Here is a 22,174-nt window from a genome sequence, read left to right on the forward strand (position 1 = left end):
CTAAAGCTCATCCCATGGAATGACAAATTCCACCCCCTCCTCCACTCCAATGGAATAATGTGGAAGAAACTCTGCAAAGGAATCCTTTTGAAATTTTCTTGGCCTTTACCCCTCCCAGCGGTTGTACCATGAGGTGGAGTCAAACCAATTTACGTGTAGCTGTGACCTAAGATTTTTAATCTAACCATCTAAATATTTCACTGATGACCTACCATAGCAAACAATGTTATGAAATGTATTAGTTTGTTTGTTTTTCTTACAATTCACACAGGTATTTTCATATGCACAGCTACATGCTCCAAAATTACTAAGTTAACATATTTGCATTATTATTTCTAAAAAGTGGATCTTATACTTGCACTTAGCTATATTTTAACTGCTGTGACCTGTACAATTAAGCTTATAATAAAACAAAATTAAAGCAATTCCAAGTTAAGGCCATCACTTAAATGACCCTAAGTGACTCATTCTGTGATGCATTATCATCATATTTTCTGTAAACCAAAAGTACAAAACAATTAATTATAGGCCAAAAGTCTGATTCCAGTTAGACCAGCTAGTATAACTCTGGAGTAACTTTATTATCTACAGTGGAGTCACTCTGGACTGACAGTGGTGTGACTGAGATCAGGATCTAGTCCCATGTGGTAGATTTAACAGGGAATGTTCTAATAACAGTTTAAAAATCAGAACTCTGGCATTATTTTAGCTTTTATTTAAATCTAATTTTCTTTGTGTTTCTACTCCTGGCCCCATCATAACCAAAACCATGGCATAAAAAGAGAGAATAATGATTTTTTCCAAAGATGGCACTGTTGTAGGTGTGGAATTGACATAATATTTATGTAGGCCACATTATAAAATAAATCCTAGCAGGTTAGTTTTCATTGGAATGTATGGAGCTGCATGTCATCCATGTGATATATGTAAGATAATGTTAAATCACTATGAAATTACTCGCATTTTAAGTTTTAGAAATATTCATCTTTACCAGATCTGGTAAAGGTTATGAATATTAGCTTAAGACCAAAGCTTTTTCCTATTGAAATCAATAGTAAAATTCTCACTGTCTTGAATTAGAACAGAATTGTGACAGTAGTGCTTAGGGCTAAGCAGAGCCTCATGTTCTTCAAAAGCAATCCCCAGAGAAATGATGAAGGACTCCAAAAAGCAGCATCTTAACTGGAAGAACTGTGGCTGTTGTATAGGGGCTTGAAGATGAAGGGTTAAAACACAGGAAAGCAGAAGAATCCTCAGAACTCTAACAGCCATTCTTATGACACGGAGTAGGGGAGGAGGGAAAATATAATACATAAAAGGAATAGCTCATATTATGACTTTTCTACCTATGTAAGTGCTGATACTGTGCTCATCATCTTAGTAACTGTACAAAGTTATTTTTTTCTTCTTTTATCATTGGCTACTTGAGTTCTATTCCACTTTAGCTCTAAAAGAATTTATCAGGACTAACTTGTAAAATGACATTCAGTTGCTCATTTACAAGACACTAAATAATGCAAAATATTTTGTAATTGCCACCACAAATGCAAAAACAATATACTCTGATATGTTTGTATACAATATTTCAGGTGATTTCTTAGTATAGACCCTGATCCTACAAAGTTTTATGTGAGTGCGTAACTTTAAGCATGTGAGTAGAATGCTTGAAGGCAATGAGACAGCTCATATTCTCAAAGCTAAGCACGTCAATTAAGTGTCAATGTGCAGAACTGGGGACACAGGTTTTTGAGGGTTTTTTTTTACATTTAAACAGATGTTTTCTATAGATGAACCTCTATAACAAAAGAAACCACTTTTCATAGCATCAGACCACAAACAATGCAACTCATTCAAGTTAAATACTTGAAATTCCAAAGTACTATTTCCAGTTATTAGAGTGTATTAAGTAAAAAAACAAAATTATTAAATTTACATTTCATCTAAATTTGAAAGACCGCAATTCAAAGTGACTTATTCTGTGATGCATTTTAAAGAACATTTAAACTAATTTGTTAAAAAACCATGCCTAGACTTATTATAAATTAAAAGAATTGTAATATATTGTTTATACATTTTTATAAAAAATACAATAATTTTGTTATTGGGTTTTTTCCTCAAGAAAAATCACCAGTTAACTTTTTATTTGAAACAGAGTGCAATCACTAGAAAGTTTCTGGCACCCCCTGAAATCAAGGTTAAAAGATATGTAATTAAATATTAATCACTTTATATGATCCCTACCCGGTTTTCAGCTTGCGCAACAAGATGATTTGTGATTGCAAACTGTTGTTTACATAGGAAAATGTATAAAAATATTTCCCAAAAGTAAGCTATTCAAAATTACTATCCAGTAAGAAACATCACGCCACAATACATTAATATCAAGCATATTCTGAGATATGCTTTTTAAACAACAAGCTTGTTGTTCAAATGTGTAAAATTCATGTTTATTTTCTCCCAGTACTTTACCATTACACAATTTTTACAAGGGCACTAACTCATGAGATTCATTCTATTCAGAGTTATGCATTTCAATCATGACACCATGATATAACAAACGTGGCTGTCAATGGCATGAAAATGTTTGTAGCAGTCAGAGTTAACAATTCCTTTTTTCTCCCCCACCAACCTCATCCCATTTCTATTCAGATGTCTATTATTCTCAGTTGGCAACAAGGTGCAGTATACATACCTGCGCTATGACCCTTCTTTAGTCATACATCCTAAAGAACAAAAGGAGTAATTAAAATAGGAGGTGCTTGATGGCTCTTTCTAGTTATCTGCTGGATTTAGCATCTTTTATTCCAGTCACATACATTTATAATGGACAAAGCTAAACTAGCCTGAAAGCCTAGCTCAGATCCAAGCTTGACTTGGATCAGAAGGAAAAACTGCCATGCATATTGGCAGAATTTAGCAATTGGACTAATTTAAAGAGGCCTAAGGATGAATAAAATTTTGTGACTGAAACACCTTCTCATCTTAATGGAAGAGAACTCCCAATTACTGTGGTGAGGTACACCAGGAAATAATAATTGCACCTGCTCTACTGTTTCTGGATTTTGGATAGACAAATTATTTCAATCTTGCGATATACATAAAATTTCAATGTTTGATATTTTTAAACAAAAAATATAACTTTTTTTCTCTCTGATTTAAACGTTTCATCTCAGACAAGTTAAAAATTATACATCAGATACAACAAATATATTTACAACAGTTGATTAGTTCTCATTGTTTGAATGGGAACACAACTGCATATTAACTAGATACTGCTAATCATAAAAAGAGAGTATGTAGGTTTCTTTTCAGGGGTGTGAGATAGTAGCAACTGCATGCTCAAAACTGTAAAATATTTACTAAATCAAAACAATTATTACCATAAACTTTTAATTAACAATCCACTTATATAAACTTTAAAAAAAATCTACTCTGTAATTTTGCAGTGTCAGATACTTGCCATATTAAAGTAGGGATGTCAATTCTACATTTTTAAACCTCAGAAACATATTTGAAAGAAAAAAATATACATTATGGGCCCTGTTCTGCAGACCTCACTCATGCAAGCAGTTTTATTGGCTTCAGTAGGCCTGTTCATGTGAATAAAAGCTGAAGGATTGGGCCCCAACTGTACAAACAAAACCTGATCCTTCTCTGACCAAAGACAGTAAGAAAATTCACACTATGTTCAGGAGGAAGAGGAGTACACGTTTCCTTTTCATCCATAAAAAAATAAAAAATCATTGTGTGGCTTAAAATGACAAAGTAGAGAAATTCAATTAATGATGAAATTCCATATTTAAGAGACCATACTTCTTTTCCAATATATTGCACTGCTTATGAAACAAAATATCAGAAAAATTGTTATAAGATGCCCCTGGTAAAGAACCATATTAGATAAATAAGCAGAGCAAGGGGAATTAAGGATGAAGTTACTCATTGGAGTCAATCTTCTGGCTTTTATCATTTGAAATCATACACTTGCCTTTATTTTAAGCATAGACATTTTGTTGTGAATCGCAGTGAGGTTTTTTTTAAACAAATTAAAATGACGATGAAAAAAGAAACGTTCCTCCATAAAGCACGTTGTAGAAATTATCTATATATGAATTAACTCTCTGGCTCATAATAGCTTTTTGCAGATGATTCTTCTGCTCTATCATTTAAATACATATTTAGGCAACTAGAAATTTACTGTCAATTCATATTATGTCAGTCCACATTATGGTGCTGTTACAGTATTCACATTTAAAGATTATTGAAAAAATTACTGCACACGTGCAGTACATAATTTGCAAAAGGTTAATAACTTAACTATTTTAAAACAATGAATGGAATTATCTCAGAATATAAACCAGATGCCCAAAATGTTATTTTTTAAACAAGCCACATTTAAGTTGTAAAAGAACAAAACAAATCTAAAACCAATAAAACCAGCTATATGGATTAAAATAGGCAGACGCGCTTTATGTTTTGGGCTTTTTGTGGATTGGTTCTGGTAATTTTTATAAAACAGGATATTTTCAGTCTGAGACTGTGAATGCCAAACTTCAGCCTGGAGTTAATCTTAGCAGCTAAGTTATAAAACTCTTACATGAAGAGGTTATACTGGAAAGGCTGACGGAGACTTACCTGTACCAGATATCTCTATAATAATTTCATATATCAATAATATAGTTCCAGAAATAAAAGATAAAAATATGAAACTGCAATGTAGTGTATAAAAATATTCATTCTTCATTTTTATTGCATGTTACAAGACATGCATTCTTAAATTCCATGTTTCATCTAGAGTGTACTTCAGATGATGTATCATACGGATAGACAAAAACAACTGTTTGGAATGACTTAGTAACAAAACCCAGAAAGACAGGAGAAATATTAAATGGCATTCAGACAATAACTTTTTTCTAACAACAATTCCGAATATATACTAGGCTAATTTACAAAAGCTAGTTACACACACAAGTATTAAATAAGGTCAAATAAGGTCAGTAAGGTCTGTTTAACTATACTTTACTCAAAGTAACATCCACAGGCATACTGAAAATGAGATTTTAACTAATAGGGGGCATTATGCATTAGTATTTAACTAGTAAATATTAAATCTTTACTTAAACTTTTCATTTACCATAACAAGAATATTTCTGTTTTAACTAAATTGTTTAAGAAAGTTTGCAGATTACATTTTGTAATTTAGCTATAACCATTTCTTACCTATAACAAAACTGAGTAAGATTAGAATCAGTCCCACAGGATTTAAACCCTGATAATTTTACAGAAGACAAATAGAAAGACAATAGTTTGTAAAAGCAAGAACTAAAATCACTTACTGGCAAACATGCACGTGTATCTCAGTGTGCTTCCATATGTTCATTATTCCTGTTTAGTTCTCTTAATAATGATTACTAAATAACTAATGAACAGCCAAAGTATATGAAACTCTGTCTGTAAAAGATTTGTAAAAAAAACTGTATAATTCTATGATCACTAACAACATTTCTAGCTCTTTCAGCTAACATAAAGATGGGGCTAATCAAACTGCATGCTTCAGGACATAAGCTAATCACCTGAAGAGATCAGGAAGGAATTTCCCCCATGATCACCATTCACCAAACACACCCACCATGCACAACTGGCTAGGTACATTGGTGGGGAAGAATAGGCTACTATCAGAGACTGAGTACCAGATTAAAGGTATAAAGGGTCTGATCTGGTATGACAATTATTATTATATTTCACAAAACTCACTTTCAAGTTATAATTTTTACCAACTGATAAAGACTGAACTAGATAAAAAATATTTTTTTCAAAGTTTTGAGATGATATCTCCCAACCTTTTAGTCTCCCCTTGAATATGCAGTTAATATAACTTATCTTCTGGCCTTCTATAAATCTTCTTTGTTTACATAACCTATAAATATTCAACTTCTGCATAATATCTTGGAAATATATCACAACACGAGTAAACTTCTAAACATGGATTTTATTCATTAGATATTACTTGTGGTGTGCCTATGCTGTGACTTGTTGACTGGCTCATATGAAATACATGTGGGCTATGGTAACCTATTTAGTTTGAATACATATTTTAATAAAGACAAATAGGAAAATCCTGCATTAGTGCAAAATTCTGTAAACAAGTACATGCTAGTTCCATGTGATGTGAAAGGAACAAAAGCTAGCAAATGTAGACTTGAATAATTGCAATGGAAGACAAGTGTTAGACAAAAATTCTTTAATCCTCTATCCTAGTGATATTCTGTATTCAAAAGCAATTATGTCATATGTCATATTTTAAGAAATTACTATCAATCAATAATAATTCTCCATTTTCAGTACGAATGTCAATTAACTCAGTCAATAGCATCTCCAAGTACCAGAAAAGATTATCATATACTGGCCACAGGATGGGGGAAAGAAGAAGGCATGCCTTTCCTCACTACTCAAATGGGGCCTGATCCAAAGCCCTTTAAAGTCAATGCAAGCCTCCATGGAGGGGACCAGTGCGGCAAAATTCCACAAGTGCTCTGGGACACAAGAGACCTGAAACAGCCAAGGATCAGTGGGTACCAACCCATGAATCCTACATAGATAACATCTGATGAATAATGTACTAGGGCTTGTTTCATATATAACTGAAAAAAATTGATATCTACCAACTTACAATCTTTTTTACATTTTTGCCTTTTAGTTTGGCATCTGGCTATCTATCATCCCCTGAGAGTCTCCTATCCATGCCAACCCCACTTCCTCATACTGTTGCATAGATGCCTTGATTGCTACTTCCTGAAATTTTTGTCTGGTGACCAGAGCTTTATATGGAAAAGACAGAAGCAAAGATCAGTGTGAATAGGAAAGAAGAATCAGTCCCCACATTAGAAGACTTATTTTCCACTGATACAGAGAACTAATTTAGTAAAAAGGTATTTTAATTATTAGAATCAGACAGACACAGGAACCAATTCATTTTGCTAACTGACTTCTAAGTATTCAAAAGAAAATTCCCTGATGCTTTATTGATTTTTAAATATAGTTGCCACTGCAGTTAAAAGAGTACATTTTGGACTAACACTCACAAAAACTTTTCAGATCTCATTTAATATCTTTTCAACCAAATGGTTACAATCTATAAAGAGTAAGGTTCATTTTAGATAAATTATAATGTTTTTCACAGAAATTGATAACTAATGAATCAAAATATGTAGATAAACCAAATGTGATTTTTTTCACAATAAATTAATAGCTGTGTTGAAATGCACATTTGATTAAATAATGGATTACCCTTGACTAAGCTGTTAGCATTGTCTAAAAAAAAGAATTAATCTTACTCCAGTGTGTCAACTGACTATGATACAAATATATGGATAAAATATTTTGGATGTTGGGAGTATAACAATCTGTCTGTAAGATTTACACTTATATTTTTAATCTCAAAAGTAAGTTTTCTCTCTCGAAATATGAAACATCATTCAGATAAAGTGTACTGCAACTGCTAGCCTGAAAAGGCCAATTTATTGCAATGAGATCAAACTATTCTAATATCAATATATTCTGTAAAGATACAACTTAATTGAAAATAAACCATTTGAAATGAAAGAAAAATCATATTAAAACATGTCCAAGGAAAGAAACTGTGAAGTAAATTCAGTTGTGTGTACTGAAGATGAAATTTAGCTTGATCAAAACTCACTGAAACACCATGCTTCACTTGTACATACTGCAACTTGCATACAAACTGTAAGTCCTTTCAATTAATTTATTTAGTTAATGGATATATAAATATTCTACTACAATACTGTTCTTTAAGGGCCAGGTCTGCTCATTCCTGTCCATACTGTAATTCCTACCATGTTGGATTACAACACAGCAGTCCCCTGACACTGTTGAAACACAGTCAATTTTGCAGTGTTGACATGACCAGCCTATGTTTTAACAATATTCACAAATTGTGTTACACCTTGCAAAAGTGGAAGGATTTAGTCACAAAAATAAAGCTGATATAATGTTTAATGTCAGTCTTTTTCAATACGTGTATACACGACAGGCATCCTAACGCTACCTTTTATTATTCTTCATCTACAAACTCATTTGATTCCACCACAAACCATGTCTAGTACCCAACACATGACCAAAGTAGTTACACAGGTACATTAATGCTCTAAAGTTATTCCAGGTTATGTTTGTCCTGCTCCCCTGACTATTCCTAAACGTCAATAATCAAGCTAGAAATAAAGGCACGAATAAGTGCTTTCCTTTGCCTTGCCCTAGGATAATGAGTCCAACTACTACCCCCAACTAATTCAAGGAGAGAGAGAGAAAAAATAGAGTCACACCCAGTCCTTACAAATGGAATGAACAAAGTCTCATCGGGGGTTAATTCCCCACGTGCTGCTGCTGCTGTATCTTAAAATCTCACATGGAAAAAAGAGAAACCCAAATTATGAGTTGGAAGAGCCTGTTTGCGTTTAATGAAAATAACAGTTGACAAGAGAGAGACTCTGCTTCAGCCTCTTTAATGGCAAATCTGAGCTACTCTATAAAGTTTCCCACCAAGCTCCGAAGCCGTTTCAAACCAGCAGACCCCCCAGAAACCAACGGGGGCTTTGATGAAGTGAAGAAGCTTCCAAACACTCTGCTCTTTAGCTCACAGCAGTTGTTCAGTTCCCGTTGCCTCCCTTTCCTAATCAGACAGATTTAGTAGTAACAGTCCCATTCTTTCACTCGCCGTTTTTAAGCAAGCTGTTATTTCAAAAGGAATTTCCTCTTTTGTCAGTTTCCACCCCCCACCCCCACCCCCCCCCACCCCAGTTGCGCCAACTTTAGATGATCGCGGGCTGCCTTTGTTTGAGTGTCTTGACGTGTGTGAGTGTGTCCTGCGATCTGTCCCGAGCTGGAATGCTGCCCTCCCTTCCCATGTGTGATTCACGCATTATTGTTAAGAAGATGCGCCGTAATATATGATTCAGCCCTGCCAAATCCCCTCCACGCTTCTGCTTCGCGAGTCACCTACTCCGGCCCCTCGCCTCGCTCACACACCTGCTTCCCAGAGACTAACCCGCCCGAGAGAGCAGGACGGGCCCGGCGCTTCACAACTCTCCCCCTCCAGCAACGCCACGTCCCCTGTGACAGCTGCCGCGGGCTGTCACACACCTAGTCGCCCCTTTTGGAGCCGTGCCCGCCGTGGCCGGCCTGGGGACGCTGGCTGTCGGGCCACAGTTCAGAGAAAGCCCGGCGAGGCTGTGCGCCGGCTCCCCGGCACTCTCACGTCCCGTCCCCCCCTCTGCCCCCCAGCCAGCCTTCGCAGCACCGTCTCCGGGCGCCCCGTGGCGGTTTATACAAATCAACCCGGCGGGGAAGGGGTGGGGTGAGGGGGCAGAGCAAGCACTCTGAGCCCCGGGTTTAACATCAGCTGCCCCCTTGCACCGCCTCGCCCCATTCCTGAGCCCCCTCCCCAGCCGGCGCCTAGCTCACCCCCCCCCTCCCGTCAGCCTGGGGGGCGAGAGGCGCACAGTACTGGGGGGAAGCGGGGGCAGGCTGACACTTTCAAGGGGCTGAGGAAAGAACAGCCCCCCCCCCCGCGCCCCAGCACCTTCCCGGCCCACATCCCCCAGCCCGGTGCGCCGGGCGGAGGGGCGGGGGTCGGTTCGTGCGGCCGCGGCAGGGCAGAGGACAGGTTGCTTTGGGGCTTGCTCAGCCGCACCACCAGGCAGAGGCGCCGTGATTGCCCGGGCGGCGTGTCAGGGCTCCCTGTGTGAGGGTGGGTCAGAGGCGGGGGCAGGGGAGGTTAGAGGCTGTGTGTGTGTGTGTATGGGGTGTGTGTGTGTGTGTGGGGGGGGTGATCTTTACCTTGCGTTGGTGCAGTCGTTGTAGAGCGTCTCGAAATCCTTCCTGGAGATGAGTTTGCAGCGGTTCACGCCGGGCTGGATGGCCCCCAGCCCCCTCAGGATCCGGACCTGCTCCACGTTGCACACCACGGGCGTGATCTCCAGCCGCTTCAGCTTGGTGTAGACGGTGTGCAAGCCCCCGACCAAGTGCTTCAGGAAGAGGTCGAAAGCCTGGGGCAGGCAGATGAGCTCGCAGCCCTCCACGGTGAAAGAGGCCACCTTGGCCCCCCTCAGATCCACCATCTTGCACTCATTATTCTGGGGGGTGTTCTCCACCGGGGACGGGGTCGAGTACACCGGCTTGCCCGGCAGGCTGCCGCTGCTGCTGTTGGCGGCGCTGGGGGTGGAGGTGCCGCCGCCCGCGCCGCCGCTGGTGCCGGTGCCCAGGCTGGGGCTGCAATTGTTGCCGCCGCCGCCGCCGCCTCCGTTGCTGCTGCTGCCGCTGCCGCTGCCGCCGCCGCCGCCGCCGCCTCCGCTGCTGGTGGTGGAGGTGACTGTGGCCGCCGCCGCCGCCGCCGCCGCCGCGGCTGCGATGGGCTCCGGCCGGAATAGGTTCGTCCCCGAAGAGGCTGGCGGGGGAGCGATGGAAGGAGACGGAGACGAGGTGGCCGACGAGGTGGTGGTGGTGCAGGCGGCAGAAGTTGAGATCGGAGGTGGAGGGGGGACCAGCTGGGTCGGAGGGATCAAAGCAGCCGGTACGGCCATGGTCACATATACGAGGTGGGGGGGGGGGGGAGAAAAAAGTTGCCGCACGGACAAAAAGAGGGGAGGGGGGCAGAATGGGGGGGGGACCCAAACCGGCTGCCGCCGAGAAGGGAGGAAGCGTGAGGGAGAGAAAGAGAGAGAGAGAGAGAGAGAGAGAGAGACGCACAAAGTGTCCCGCAAGTGGGGAATGAGGAGAAGTCCGCTGCGGGCGGTAGGGTTGGGGTTGAGGGGAAGGGAGGGAGGGTTGTTTGTTTTGTGGTCCTTGCTCTAGCACCAAGTTAAAGATGAAGGTGAGAAGGGGGAGGTTTGAAGGACTTCGGTTCTCTCTGGCAAGTACATGGATCAAAGATTGAGAGGGGAGTGACAGAGAGAAAATGAGCTGAAAAGTGCTGGCTGCCGCTGCTGCTCGCTGCTCGCTCGCTCTCTAGCTCTCCGGGCGAGTTGTTGTTGTCACACGGTGCAGAGGGGAGGAGCTCCGGCAACTTGAAATACCCTTTGAAGCAGCAAAAGCCTCACTCACGAGTATTAACCCAAATTATCCAACCAGGAACCCAGAGCAAAGAAACAGAGAGCGAGCGAGATCCCTCTTCCTCCTCCTCTCCTCCAGGAACCGTTAGATTATAGGGTTCATGTTTCATCTCAACAGAGACGAGATGTAATTTTTCCAAACACTTCCCAGCGACCGCTTGTCCCCACACTGGACCGAGAGCCAAGAACGTACCCAAGTTTTCCTGACAGGCATTCGGCTGCCTCTTTCTCACCACACAGAAACGGGGTGTGGGGCAGAGGGGCGGGGACTTCACTCGACCCCGCACCTTCTGAAGGGCTATTTACTTTAGGAGTAGCACATGTATTTGAAAACAAAAACACTCGGACCCGGAGTATTTTTCTCAAGACAACAAACAAGCCAAATGGCAGGGATGGAAGTTAATAAGATTCCAAAAAGAGCATAATAGTGATCACTGGGACTGAAGGGCTTGTAATGGTATGGCGCGTGCAACACAACAGAAGAAAGAAAAACAAACACAACAGTATTTCCAGAAAATAAGACTTTTATGGATCAAAGAACACCGGCCACTTACTTTTCCTCCAATTTACAAATAACATCTGTTGTGCTAAAGAATTACCCGAGCAGTTTTAAAAGAAACGAACAAGTGCCTGTTTTCATCTATAGGCTCCCATGAACTTTTTGAACATAAGAGTAAAGCTTTTCCACAAGAAAGGCATTGGTGGTTGTGTTTCGTAGTGTGTACAAACCGACTCACGTTTGATTGATTGTGGTTTTGATAGTCAACTATAAAATGCGTGAAAAGAAGTAGTTGTAACATTTGTTCTAATAAGGCTGAAGTAACTTTAAATACAATAGCCAAGATATTAGAGAGCTGAAACGGAGTGCTGACTCCCACCCTGTTGTGTCTAGGTATTGCAGCGGTCTGTGAACAACAGGTGACTGCAAGCCACACATCCAAGTTTGATCTTTGATATTCTGCCCCTGTCACCAGGTACGGTGTAAAATTAGCTGTTGCGCTTGCGCAGTATCTAATTTTATAGGATATGCAGATATATATTTGAATGTGGGTCAGGCCGCATACATGTTGTAGTACCTGACCACCACAGGGTTTAGAGTTTTAGCTTGAACTCCGAATTTCCTTTTGGGATCTGGTTAAGGGGCTTGCCTTGGCTTTTGTCTTCTATTTCTTTTGTGGGTTTTCTGTTTTTTAAAAAGACAAAGAAATAATCTTTCATACAAGTGCACGAGCTGCAGCAATAATGTGCACAGAAGTATTTAGGCTTTTTAAACAATGTAAATTATGTACTCAGTAGATTGTGACATCTACCTGTCCTTAGCCTGTTTTTTGAAATGTGTATTATTTGTAGGAGACATGAATCGTGGGATTACACGTCTAGATGTGTGATAAGAATCTTAATGGAAACTAATTCTATAATATGGGGAAAATTCACTTTTTTCCCCTAGATTGCCAAAAACTATACGCATTCTGGTATGACCTGCTTGCTCACTACCTGTGAGATTGCTTTTTAAATTCCAATATATTTTAGTTCTGAATACCAAAAGCTTTCTTCAGTGAGTGAACTTTTATTTTTCCTAATACTCGAACAGCCTTAAGAAAAGAAAAGAAGAAAAATAGACCATCACACCAAGACTTGAATATGGAGTAATTTTGCAAATTACAAAGCCCAAGAAACACAAACCAATCTTAAAATAGGAATGCGGATGCCACTTTAATTATAGTGGTGGGAACCTAATGCTAGAAATACTTAAAAGGCCTTGAAAAGTGTAACTGTATTGCATTATTTTATTTTCAGGTAACGTGTCAAAGTTGTTGAAAACCCGCTGCCCGTACTCGCTCTATTAATTTCCCTGTTTTCACTGTCTCACACACACTATCGTCATAAAACATGCACCTGAGAAAGTTAATACAGAGACGAGCACGTGTGATGTCACCATTTCACCTCAACTTCTAAATGAACTCTGAATTAATCCCCCCACCACCACCACCACCAAAAATATCCCTTCCATATCACTTGCTCTTTACCTACTCTACAGTATGACGGGCTCCTGCTTTTCTTCTAATTGGGTACTTTCACGGAAAACCATTGTGTTTCTAAACAGTTTAAAAACGTTTGTTAGTGCTTAGTACAACTGGTTTTGGTTAACGGTGGTCGTTTAATGAAAAGATTGGATTAGAAACCAACACATTTAGGAAAGGGTTCAAGAATCTTCAAAGCTTCTTGCTTGGTAAGTGTTTCAAACGATTACAGCAAACTACTGGATTTATTTTAATACAGACGCAGAACAACAAATAATGATATTGCTCGTTTTCTCTTTTAAGTTTTTTTTTTCAAATTGCATTTTAATTGCAAGTAGATCCTTTCAAGAAATGATATTGTTAGACTTTAATTCTCCTCCCCACACCCTAGAATGTACACCAGTAAAACTCAAAGTACTATAACTGATTTGAGAATTCTCCCTGTGTCAAGTGAAGACTTATGGTGCTGAAATCAATAAGACTGCTTAAAATTCAAAGACCTGCAAATCGTTCTGTTTGTCCTTTGATAGGGCCTGTGCTGATTAAAATGCGACTAAGAAAGCTTAATTGATGCACTAATTAAGAAGTCTTTAATTTCATTCCTGGAATATTGTTTGAAGCAGGGCTTCTCTTGTGCTCACATAACTGTTCAGGGCAGGTACTCTCTTTTTTCTCTCTGACCATTTCGATAAATGAGAATGTGCAATAAGATGAATAGATAGTTATCATAATTTATTGCTTTAAAAAAAACAGCACCTGCTCCGGAGTTCACTATTGTATTAAATCCAGTTTTGCGGGCAGCTGTAACGTGTAAGATGCAATTAAGAAATGTATTGTAGCTGTTGCATCTTAAGTACTCTGAATACCTGACCGCCTGGTACCCCCTCCCCACCAGTTGTCACTGTAAATGAATTCAGTCAAATAGAAAAATACGAACTTCGGAAGGTGGGGGAAGGGGGGGCATGAGAAGGGATTGTTGCAAGAAGGTAGGTAGATTGTTAAATTAATGAACATGGATTCTATCTGTATTTATTTTGACTTTCCCCCCTGAAAAATATACTGCTCTGTTATATCTCATCTTATCCTTGGCTATTGACCTATTTTGTTCACTGATTTTTCAAGTGGGGAAACTGACTAAATGATTTCACAAAGCTTTCTATGTGATCAATAGCAATTTTTTAGTTTTGTTCATACTGCATTATAATTCTGGCAAACGACTGGAAAGCAGAAGACTCTAAGGAAGATACAAATATTGACAAAAGGAAGGTAAGCTTTGTTGTGCTTTAAATATTTAGACTCTCCATACAACGACTCTTTTTTTCTGGAGCTACCTGTAATTTTGCGGAGAGATTGAGGAAAAGGATAGAAGGGGACCCTTATACTGTACCCTCCCTGGATTCTAAAAGGAAAATAGAAAGTTATAGCAATCTAAGATGATGCACTGGGATCCCTTCCCCACTCCCCCTAAGATATTTACTAAACCTTTAAATATTTCTTGAAAACACAATTAACTCATTTGAGATTGATGTAACATCTCCTAACAACAGGAAACTAGATACTGCAGTGCTGGAATTGTTGCATTATTGTCAAATTAGCCGGGACCATGCCCAATATAAATACATACTGGATTATTTTCAGTGACGGGACAAGATAATAACATGCTTAATAGATACAAAGAGATTTACCATTCCAAGCACGACGTCACGCTAATTATGTTTACTTTGATTGAAAGCAAGGTTTTGGGGAATCTGAAATTACTTATAGGATATTTTAATAAGAATAATAAAATAATAATTAATAATAATGCAAGTGCACCAAATGTTGATCGCAAACCTCTCAGTCTTTCGAAATCTATTGGAAAATTAAATGAAAAGTGGAATTTGGTACAAACAATGCCCCAGGGCAAAAAACAACTAACACTAGATTTTCCAGTCCAGCCATAACACAAATCAATTTGAGCACACTTCTATGGCCAGACTGCCAGATTGTTATGACTGCTAATTCACTCAATCAAACAGTGCATTAGCACGCCCGGCTCAAACAACTTTAACAATAGCATACACTTCTGAACAGACAACAATATATCATAAACCTAGAAAACATGACAATAGTTTTAACATCTGTGTATCAACACGAATATTTACATGTGATAAATGTTTAATAAAAAATGGGGTGAACAAATTAAAATGTAAAAATTTCGGATGGTATTTAAAAATAACCACAAAAGTTTTGATAACAGTAGGAACTTGGGAGCAAATTGTGGTCTGGGCTTTGTTTTAATGCACATTTTTCAGCTACCTGCACGTCTATAGTGTCTAACTGGAAATGGAATTATCCCACGCTTTATAGTTTGCATACACACCCTGCCTCACCAGTCACTTTCACTGAAGACTTTAAGGGCCTTCGCTCGCCAGGTTTGCTCACGCGAGCAATCCTATTGAATCCTGCGATACCAATCCTGTGAGTAAAACAAGCAGGATTTAGCCTCAAGTGGATAACTTCAGTTCTTTCCCTTCAACCTCAGGAGAAATGAGAGGGTTATTGATCCTAACTGGTGTTTTAACCAAGGACATGGTTACACTTAAAAAAAAATAAAAAGCAATAAACAAAGGGTGTGAACCTTCCCTCGCTGCTCCCCCCCCCCCCCCCCATGTATGCAAAGTGGAGCTACTAAGCGTCCTGCTTCTTTACAAATGATATAAAACTCGCCATTCTAAATTAATTTGCTGGACGGGTTTCAAACGCAGTGACTTAAATAATCTTTCTGTTCATTTAAGTCTCAGGGTCCCGCTGCAGTTCGTAGTGCCAAATGGAAAATGGTCAGGGTCCGTTCCCATGCTGGTCCAGAATGAACGAAGCAGGTGATTGGGTACTGTCTGCCTACGTTTATATTACAATGAACAGCCAATAGAGGAAGCTGCAGTCACAAAGAAGGAAACTCTAACCAACTTTCCTGTATGAATTACATTATCACTGTCACAGACAATAAGCACTATGTGATATTTAAATTACACTTTGCTATGATTACATGTCTCCAGTGCAACTTGTTAATTCAACTACCAACAGGTAGTAAAAGTTGCTCACCTAGTTCTTAAATACCAAATCCCTGCTATTAAGTAATGTTACATTGGTGATGTAATCTGAAATAGCGTTCCTTCTCCTTTCCCCCCTTAAAAAAAACATTAGTTCCGTCCATCCTTAACTCCCAGTCCAGACTGATTCGCAAATGGGGTGAAGAAAGATTAGTGTTCACCTGATATTGAAATGGTCTTTTTTTCAGTTTGTTTCACGTTTTAAACACTTCTAAAGGTAACTTTTGCTTTTTAAAAATTCCTTATTCGCTAAGTTACATGTTCATAGGTTTCGGAGTAACAGCCGTGTTAGTCTGTATTCGCAAAAAGAAAAGGAGGACTTGTGGCACCTTAGAGACTAACCAATTTATTTGAGCACACAGTATGCATCCGATGAAGTGAGCTGTAGCTCACGGAAGCTTATGCTCAAATAAATTGGTTAGTCTCTAAGGTGCCACAAGTCCTCCTTTTCTTTTTATGTTCATAGGATTTTGTAACACATGCATCCTTCCTCTGAGAATATTTCTGAAAGTGCTTCTTCCAAACCCTCATGGTCTATGACGCAAACACCACGACCATACATATCCACACTGTACATCACGGGCCCGATTCTGCTCCCAGTGAAGTCAGCAGTAGCTCTGAATGGGAAAGCGTGCAGGAGCGGGCACTCTATTTTTATAAAGGTAGGAAAGGTAACTGCTAGTGCAGAGTGGCTGCTATTCTCACAACCACCTACACACATTGTTTCCCTTAATAAAAACACACACAGAGGGCTTTACGAGCGAACAGCCTGCAAAAGTCAGCCCTTCCCATTTCATATGATCTATGTGAATGAGAAAGCATTGGCTTTTTTCTTTGCGCTCATTATTTACACTACTATCACTCCAAATCAGTCAAACAATGTAATTGTTTAAAAATTAAAACCCTTTCTAGTCTGAGTCCTTTGTTTGAGAAGTTTCAGCCCAGAGCGGGTTTTTAGAGCAAGGTTTAACCCCCTGAAAGAGGGGGTGATTATAATGGCGGTGCTGACACAACCTTGACTATAGCGTTGTAAACGGCTCTGCTATAAGAGCCATTAAGCAGAAAGAAAAATAAGATGGCTGATCAATAATTTATAGAAAGAGTCCCAACTGCAGACATAATAACTGTAATGTTTGCAAAGCAATATCTCGCTCTCCAGGCTTAACAGTAAACGCAAACTAGCGGCGCTGTTAATTTCCAACTCCTACAGATAAGAATACAAACACATTACTTAAAAATGTATTTTGCTCAACGTTGAGCATGCCGGGGTGGGTGAAAATAAAATGTAATTACGACGCAACTCAGACGTGTTGGGAAGTGTGTTTTTTGTTTTGTTTTCCCTCATCGCACATTGTTATGAAAGGACCTTCCTTTGCAACATCAGTGATGGGGAAACAGGTTGGGTGGATGTCAATTTAAACGGGTCGACTTTGGGTCACTATAATTCCTCGCAGAGTTATTCATACGTGGAAACAAAATGACACCCTTGAACTTCAAAGAAAGTTACAACCTTTTACAGTGCATAAGCTGAAACACAATACCTCATTGGTGCGATAAGAATCAGCTGTCAAAAGACAATGCACTCCCTTACACAGAGAAAGCTACTGGAGAGGACCATCTAGTTTGGGGGAAATGTTGCACTCTCCCAGCACCCCAAGCAGATCGTAGGCGAACTTTGTTTGCATGGAAGTACGATTTCCGCCTATTCTATTTAGATAACAAAGCATAGTAACGAGGTCCCGAAAAGTTGATAAAAAAGGCTCGGGTTACATACTTTAATATTTTTGCACATTTTCCTTGATTTGTGAAGCAGGGGAAAGGAAAAAAGCCTGCGACTGGTGGAGAGATCTTGCCTCTGTTAAAAGTAAAAGTGGGAGAATTTCAAGAGGAGCGGGTGAAAAGTCCAAAACGAGACAAAACCATGTTATGTTGTAAACTATGCAGAAAGAATCTCGAAAGAAGTTTTTGAATGAGCAGTGTGTAAGGTTCTCCAGCTTGTGTCTCCGGTCGCTTTTTGAATGTACACTTTCTGGGGATAAAGTCAGATGGAAAGCAGTGTCTTTGCTATCCTGAGCCTCGAGTTGTAAAATGGTGTTTTACTTTGTGAGCAGTTGCACTTGGAAAGGAACCAGAAATTTGTATGAGAGGTATTTAAGATTGCCTGCTTAACCAGTGACCCATGCCAGGTCAGTTCCAATAACGTTAGAAAACAAAAGAAGGCAGCTATGCAAAGGTCAGACTGATGGAAATATATATCCTTTTTTAAAAAAAAATCAGGCGGAAGAAAACCCACACAGATAAAGGCGTATTCTCAAATTAAGTGTTTGATGCAATGTTGAACACTGTTGTTTAGAGAAAGAAAGTTCAAAAAAATTGCAGCGCCCACTAGCGTCCTTGGAAGAAGGGCAACTGGTCTTTCCACTGTAACCCCCTATTTTGATTTAAACAAGACTGTAAAACAGGGCTGGCGATGAAACTTGATACAAAAAGGGTTTAGCTTTACATACATATGGTTTGTGTTTTAAAATGTTATAGGAGTGCAAATGTAAAAAAAAAATCAAATCTTTATTTGCACTCCTGTGACTTACTTGAGCTTTAAAATTAACTTGCAAAGGACAGATCTGTGTCAGTTTAACAAACTGCAACCCACCCATCTAACTAGATACTGATCTGACTCCCATCCCTGTGGTATCTGAGTACTCCAGAATGAGATGGACAAAGGGAGAATAGTTTTAAATAAGTTTTTAGCCATTCATTATGATGAATCCACAAGCGGTTCATTGTTACTAATAGGGCATAACTCAAGAGGAGTATCTCAGGACTGGAGAATTAGAATAGTACAAGAAGTTTTGACTTAAGCACATCAATAACAGTTACTGTATTACAAAGTGCGTTTTTTTTATCCATTTACCAACAAAAAATGAAAAATTGTTTCCTTCTCCCTTTCTCATCTCCCTAAACCCTGCAGCTTTTTTGGGGGGAGAGGTGTGAGAAGGGGATGTACTAACAGGCATACCTCCTACAGTCAATAACTTGTCACTCTCTAAGTTGTGAAAGGCATAAAGGTGGCATTCAGGTTTGGAGACTGTTGACAAGAAAACTCAAAAGGGTGAATCTCTGAGATTTTGGATGTCCATCTGAACTTCCAGACCTTAAGTTCCCCATGGCATCCTTGACAGGTCCCTTCTTTTCTTCTGAGCTCTTACTTCCATGTCTGATACAGTGTTTAAGAAAGTAATCAGAGAACCACCCCCTCCTTGTTCTCCACTTCCCTAAAGGATACTCTACAGTTACAAAGACTTCTTGAGGTCTGTGTTGACTACTTTCCAGAGCAGGAGACATGCAGCTTTCTTGACCAGTTAGAAAAAATGTCAGGACTAGTCTTCAGTATGATCCCAAATGGCTGTAGCACTTGGCTATCGTAGCAGCAGCCTGATACCTCTGCGACATAGTTTTCCGGCACACTGCATTCTCCCCAGTTACAGCCCTATTCTTCCACTGACTGTACACGTCTGCATCCTCAGAGCTACAAGAGGTGAATGGCTGCAACTTCAAAGCAATATCACATGTTCTAGGACACAGCCAAAGGCGGTGATGGATTAACTGTTTCTGCTGTCCCCTAACCCTATCTATAAAGGCCTGCATTAACAGGTTCACATCCTGAAGACTTCCTGCGGCACTGGGGCTTTCTTTGGCAAAGAAGAAAAACTAGGTATGTTCAAGATCATGTTGAACACAGTGTCCAACAAACAAACAAAAAATCACCCACTGGGCCATATGAAACAGGACTGAGTCAAAGTATACTCCTTTTCTCTCTCTTTTGACAGTCAGATGTTAACTTTCTCCTTTATTGCTGACACAGATCTATACATTATAATAAACCCATAAGTTAATATGTCTAAAGGAGTTCTTTCTCCCGAAAGTTTGCTGCATTAAACAGTAGAAGCCACAGAATAACATAAAATTTAAATAAGCACAGAAGGTCCAAATGAAGAGGGTGGGTTTTTTTAAGTGTGTGTTCAGTTACAGTGGCTGTTTGGCTCAGTTATTTTGCCCAAATTGGTTCAGCCATCTTTACGACAGATCAGGTGTAGCATGACCACAATAATATATGCACTGAGGATTATAGATCTGGCTGAACAGTGCCAAAAGTTTAATGCTACAAATATTTATTTGAATTTTGTTAGGAAATCAATGTTGCCAATGTTCATGCACTTGTAGTGCTCACTTTCTGTGAATTTACAGGCAACTGAGTTTTACTAGCACAACATGTTTGAATCTTCACTGAAAGCAAATTCTGAATGTTTTCACACCAGCCACTGGATAAAAGGTGGCTCATTAAGGCCTCCATTCTTCAAATGTATGCTTAACTTTAAGCATGGGAGTAGATCCATCAATGGGGACCGACATCAGAGAGCAGAAAAGGCAGTCACAACAGAGAAATAAATCTTGAATCTCAGGTTTTGAAAAATAAGCTAAAGAGTAAATGCAATTTGTAAGAAAACTTCAGTGAATAATTTTGAATAAGGAAAATTGCAACCATGTACGCAGAAGTGCTTGAACAATTTGTGTAGTGGGAGTACTGAGAGCCAATGAACCAACTATAAACTCTGTATAAAATGGAAAACTTCAAGCCATGGAGTGCGGGAGCACCCCAATACATGCATAGGTGCTTGAACTGATAAAAGTATCCATTACAAAATATTTGTTTTGAATATTTACTGGCAAATCTGAAATTTGTAAAACTCCCCCCAAAATAATTTTTGGTTTAAACCTAAAACAGAAACTTGAGAGTGAGAAAAATAAGCCACCACCAATTATGTTGTCTTAATCCATCCAGCCTGGTAACTAGCTGGAAAGAATGAATTACTATCTTCCATCTCAGGAACTCATTAACAATACTGTTAGGAGATAGGTAAATATTATCTCTATTTTATAGATGTGGAAAACTGGGGTGCATAGTGTCTGAGACTCAGATTTTTTAGAAGTGTGCACCCAAGCTGCACCTACAAAACCCCATATTTTGGGGATTTACATCTGTGTACAAATCCAGTTGCACATGTGCATCAGGCATTTTGCAGAATCAAATGGGAGGTACACAAACATATGCATGCACTTTTAAAAATCTGAGCTGAAGGTTAGCACACCAAGTTTGTAGTAGCCGGGACTAGACCTCCCAAATGTTCACTCCAAATCATCAGGTAAAATTTTCAAAAGCAGCCAAGGCTATGTCTACATTGCAATAAAAAACCCATGGCACTGAGTCTCAGAGTCCGGGTCAGCTGCTTTGGGCTTGTGGGGTTTGGGCTGTGGGGCTAAAAATTTCAGTGTAGATATTCTGGCTCAGGCTAGAGCTCTGAGACCCTCCCTCCACGCAGGAGTCTTAGAGCTTAGGCTTCAGCCCAAGCCGGAACATATACATTGCAATTTTATAGCCCCCAGCCTGAACCTGAGTCAGCTGACCCAGGCCAGTCATGCCCATGCTGTGTAGACATACCCTAAGTCACTTAGGATGGAACTCACATGGGAAACTTAAATAATTAACTCTTAATTGGACCACAGGGTGAATGACTTGATAGCCCAGAGGAAGGTGGAAGACCCAGGTTCCACTCCTCCTTTTCCATTAAATATTTAAGTAGTTATGCACTGTGGAACAGCTTCAACAGGAAAGACAGAGAGACCTACAAAGTACTCTCTGGGGAGGTGGGAAACTCACACTGAAATCCCTGCACTACATCATAAAGAGGGGTTTTTGAACTTGGATATCCCACATCCTGGGAAAGTGTTCTAACTCCTGGGCAAAAAGTTGTAGAGGCAATACTTTCTCCTTCAGCAGCTTCTTTTGTGGGGGTTTAGGCGTGTACCAAGCACTCCTAACAGATTGGGCCCTGCGGGCAAGAGAGGCGAAGGAACGCATCTTTGGTGAATCATGTTGGGGCTT

The 22,174-nt window shown here is 39.8% G+C and overlaps 1 protein-coding gene across 9 annotated transcripts in view; it reads right to left on the reverse strand.

Annotated features, from left to right (window-relative positions):
• DACH1 (dachshund family transcription factor 1) overlaps positions 1–10,620 on the reverse strand; it is a 462,414-nt gene extending 451,794 nt beyond the window's left edge. For 7 of the 9 annotated variants that reach the window (XM_084613162.1, XM_084613161.1, XM_084613160.1 and 4 more), the window contains exon 1: positions 9,850–10,619. In XM_084613162.1, coding sequence (XP_084469288.1) covers positions 9,850–10,592 — 743 coding nt within the window. In that variant the 5' untranslated portion in view covers positions 10,593–10,619. Of the gene's footprint in view, positions 1–9,849 lie in introns of all 9 variants that reach the window. The other 2 variants (XM_084613154.1, XM_084613156.1) reach the window with 1 other exon arrangement.
• Between the last annotated feature and the right edge of the window lie 11,554 nt (positions 10,621–22,174).

The sequence above is a fragment of the Lepidochelys olivacea genome, assembly GCF_965140295.1.
Source record: "Lepidochelys olivacea isolate rLepOli2 genome assembly, chromosome: 1".
Taxonomy (NCBI): Eukaryota; Metazoa; Chordata; order Testudines; family Cheloniidae; genus Lepidochelys; species Lepidochelys olivacea.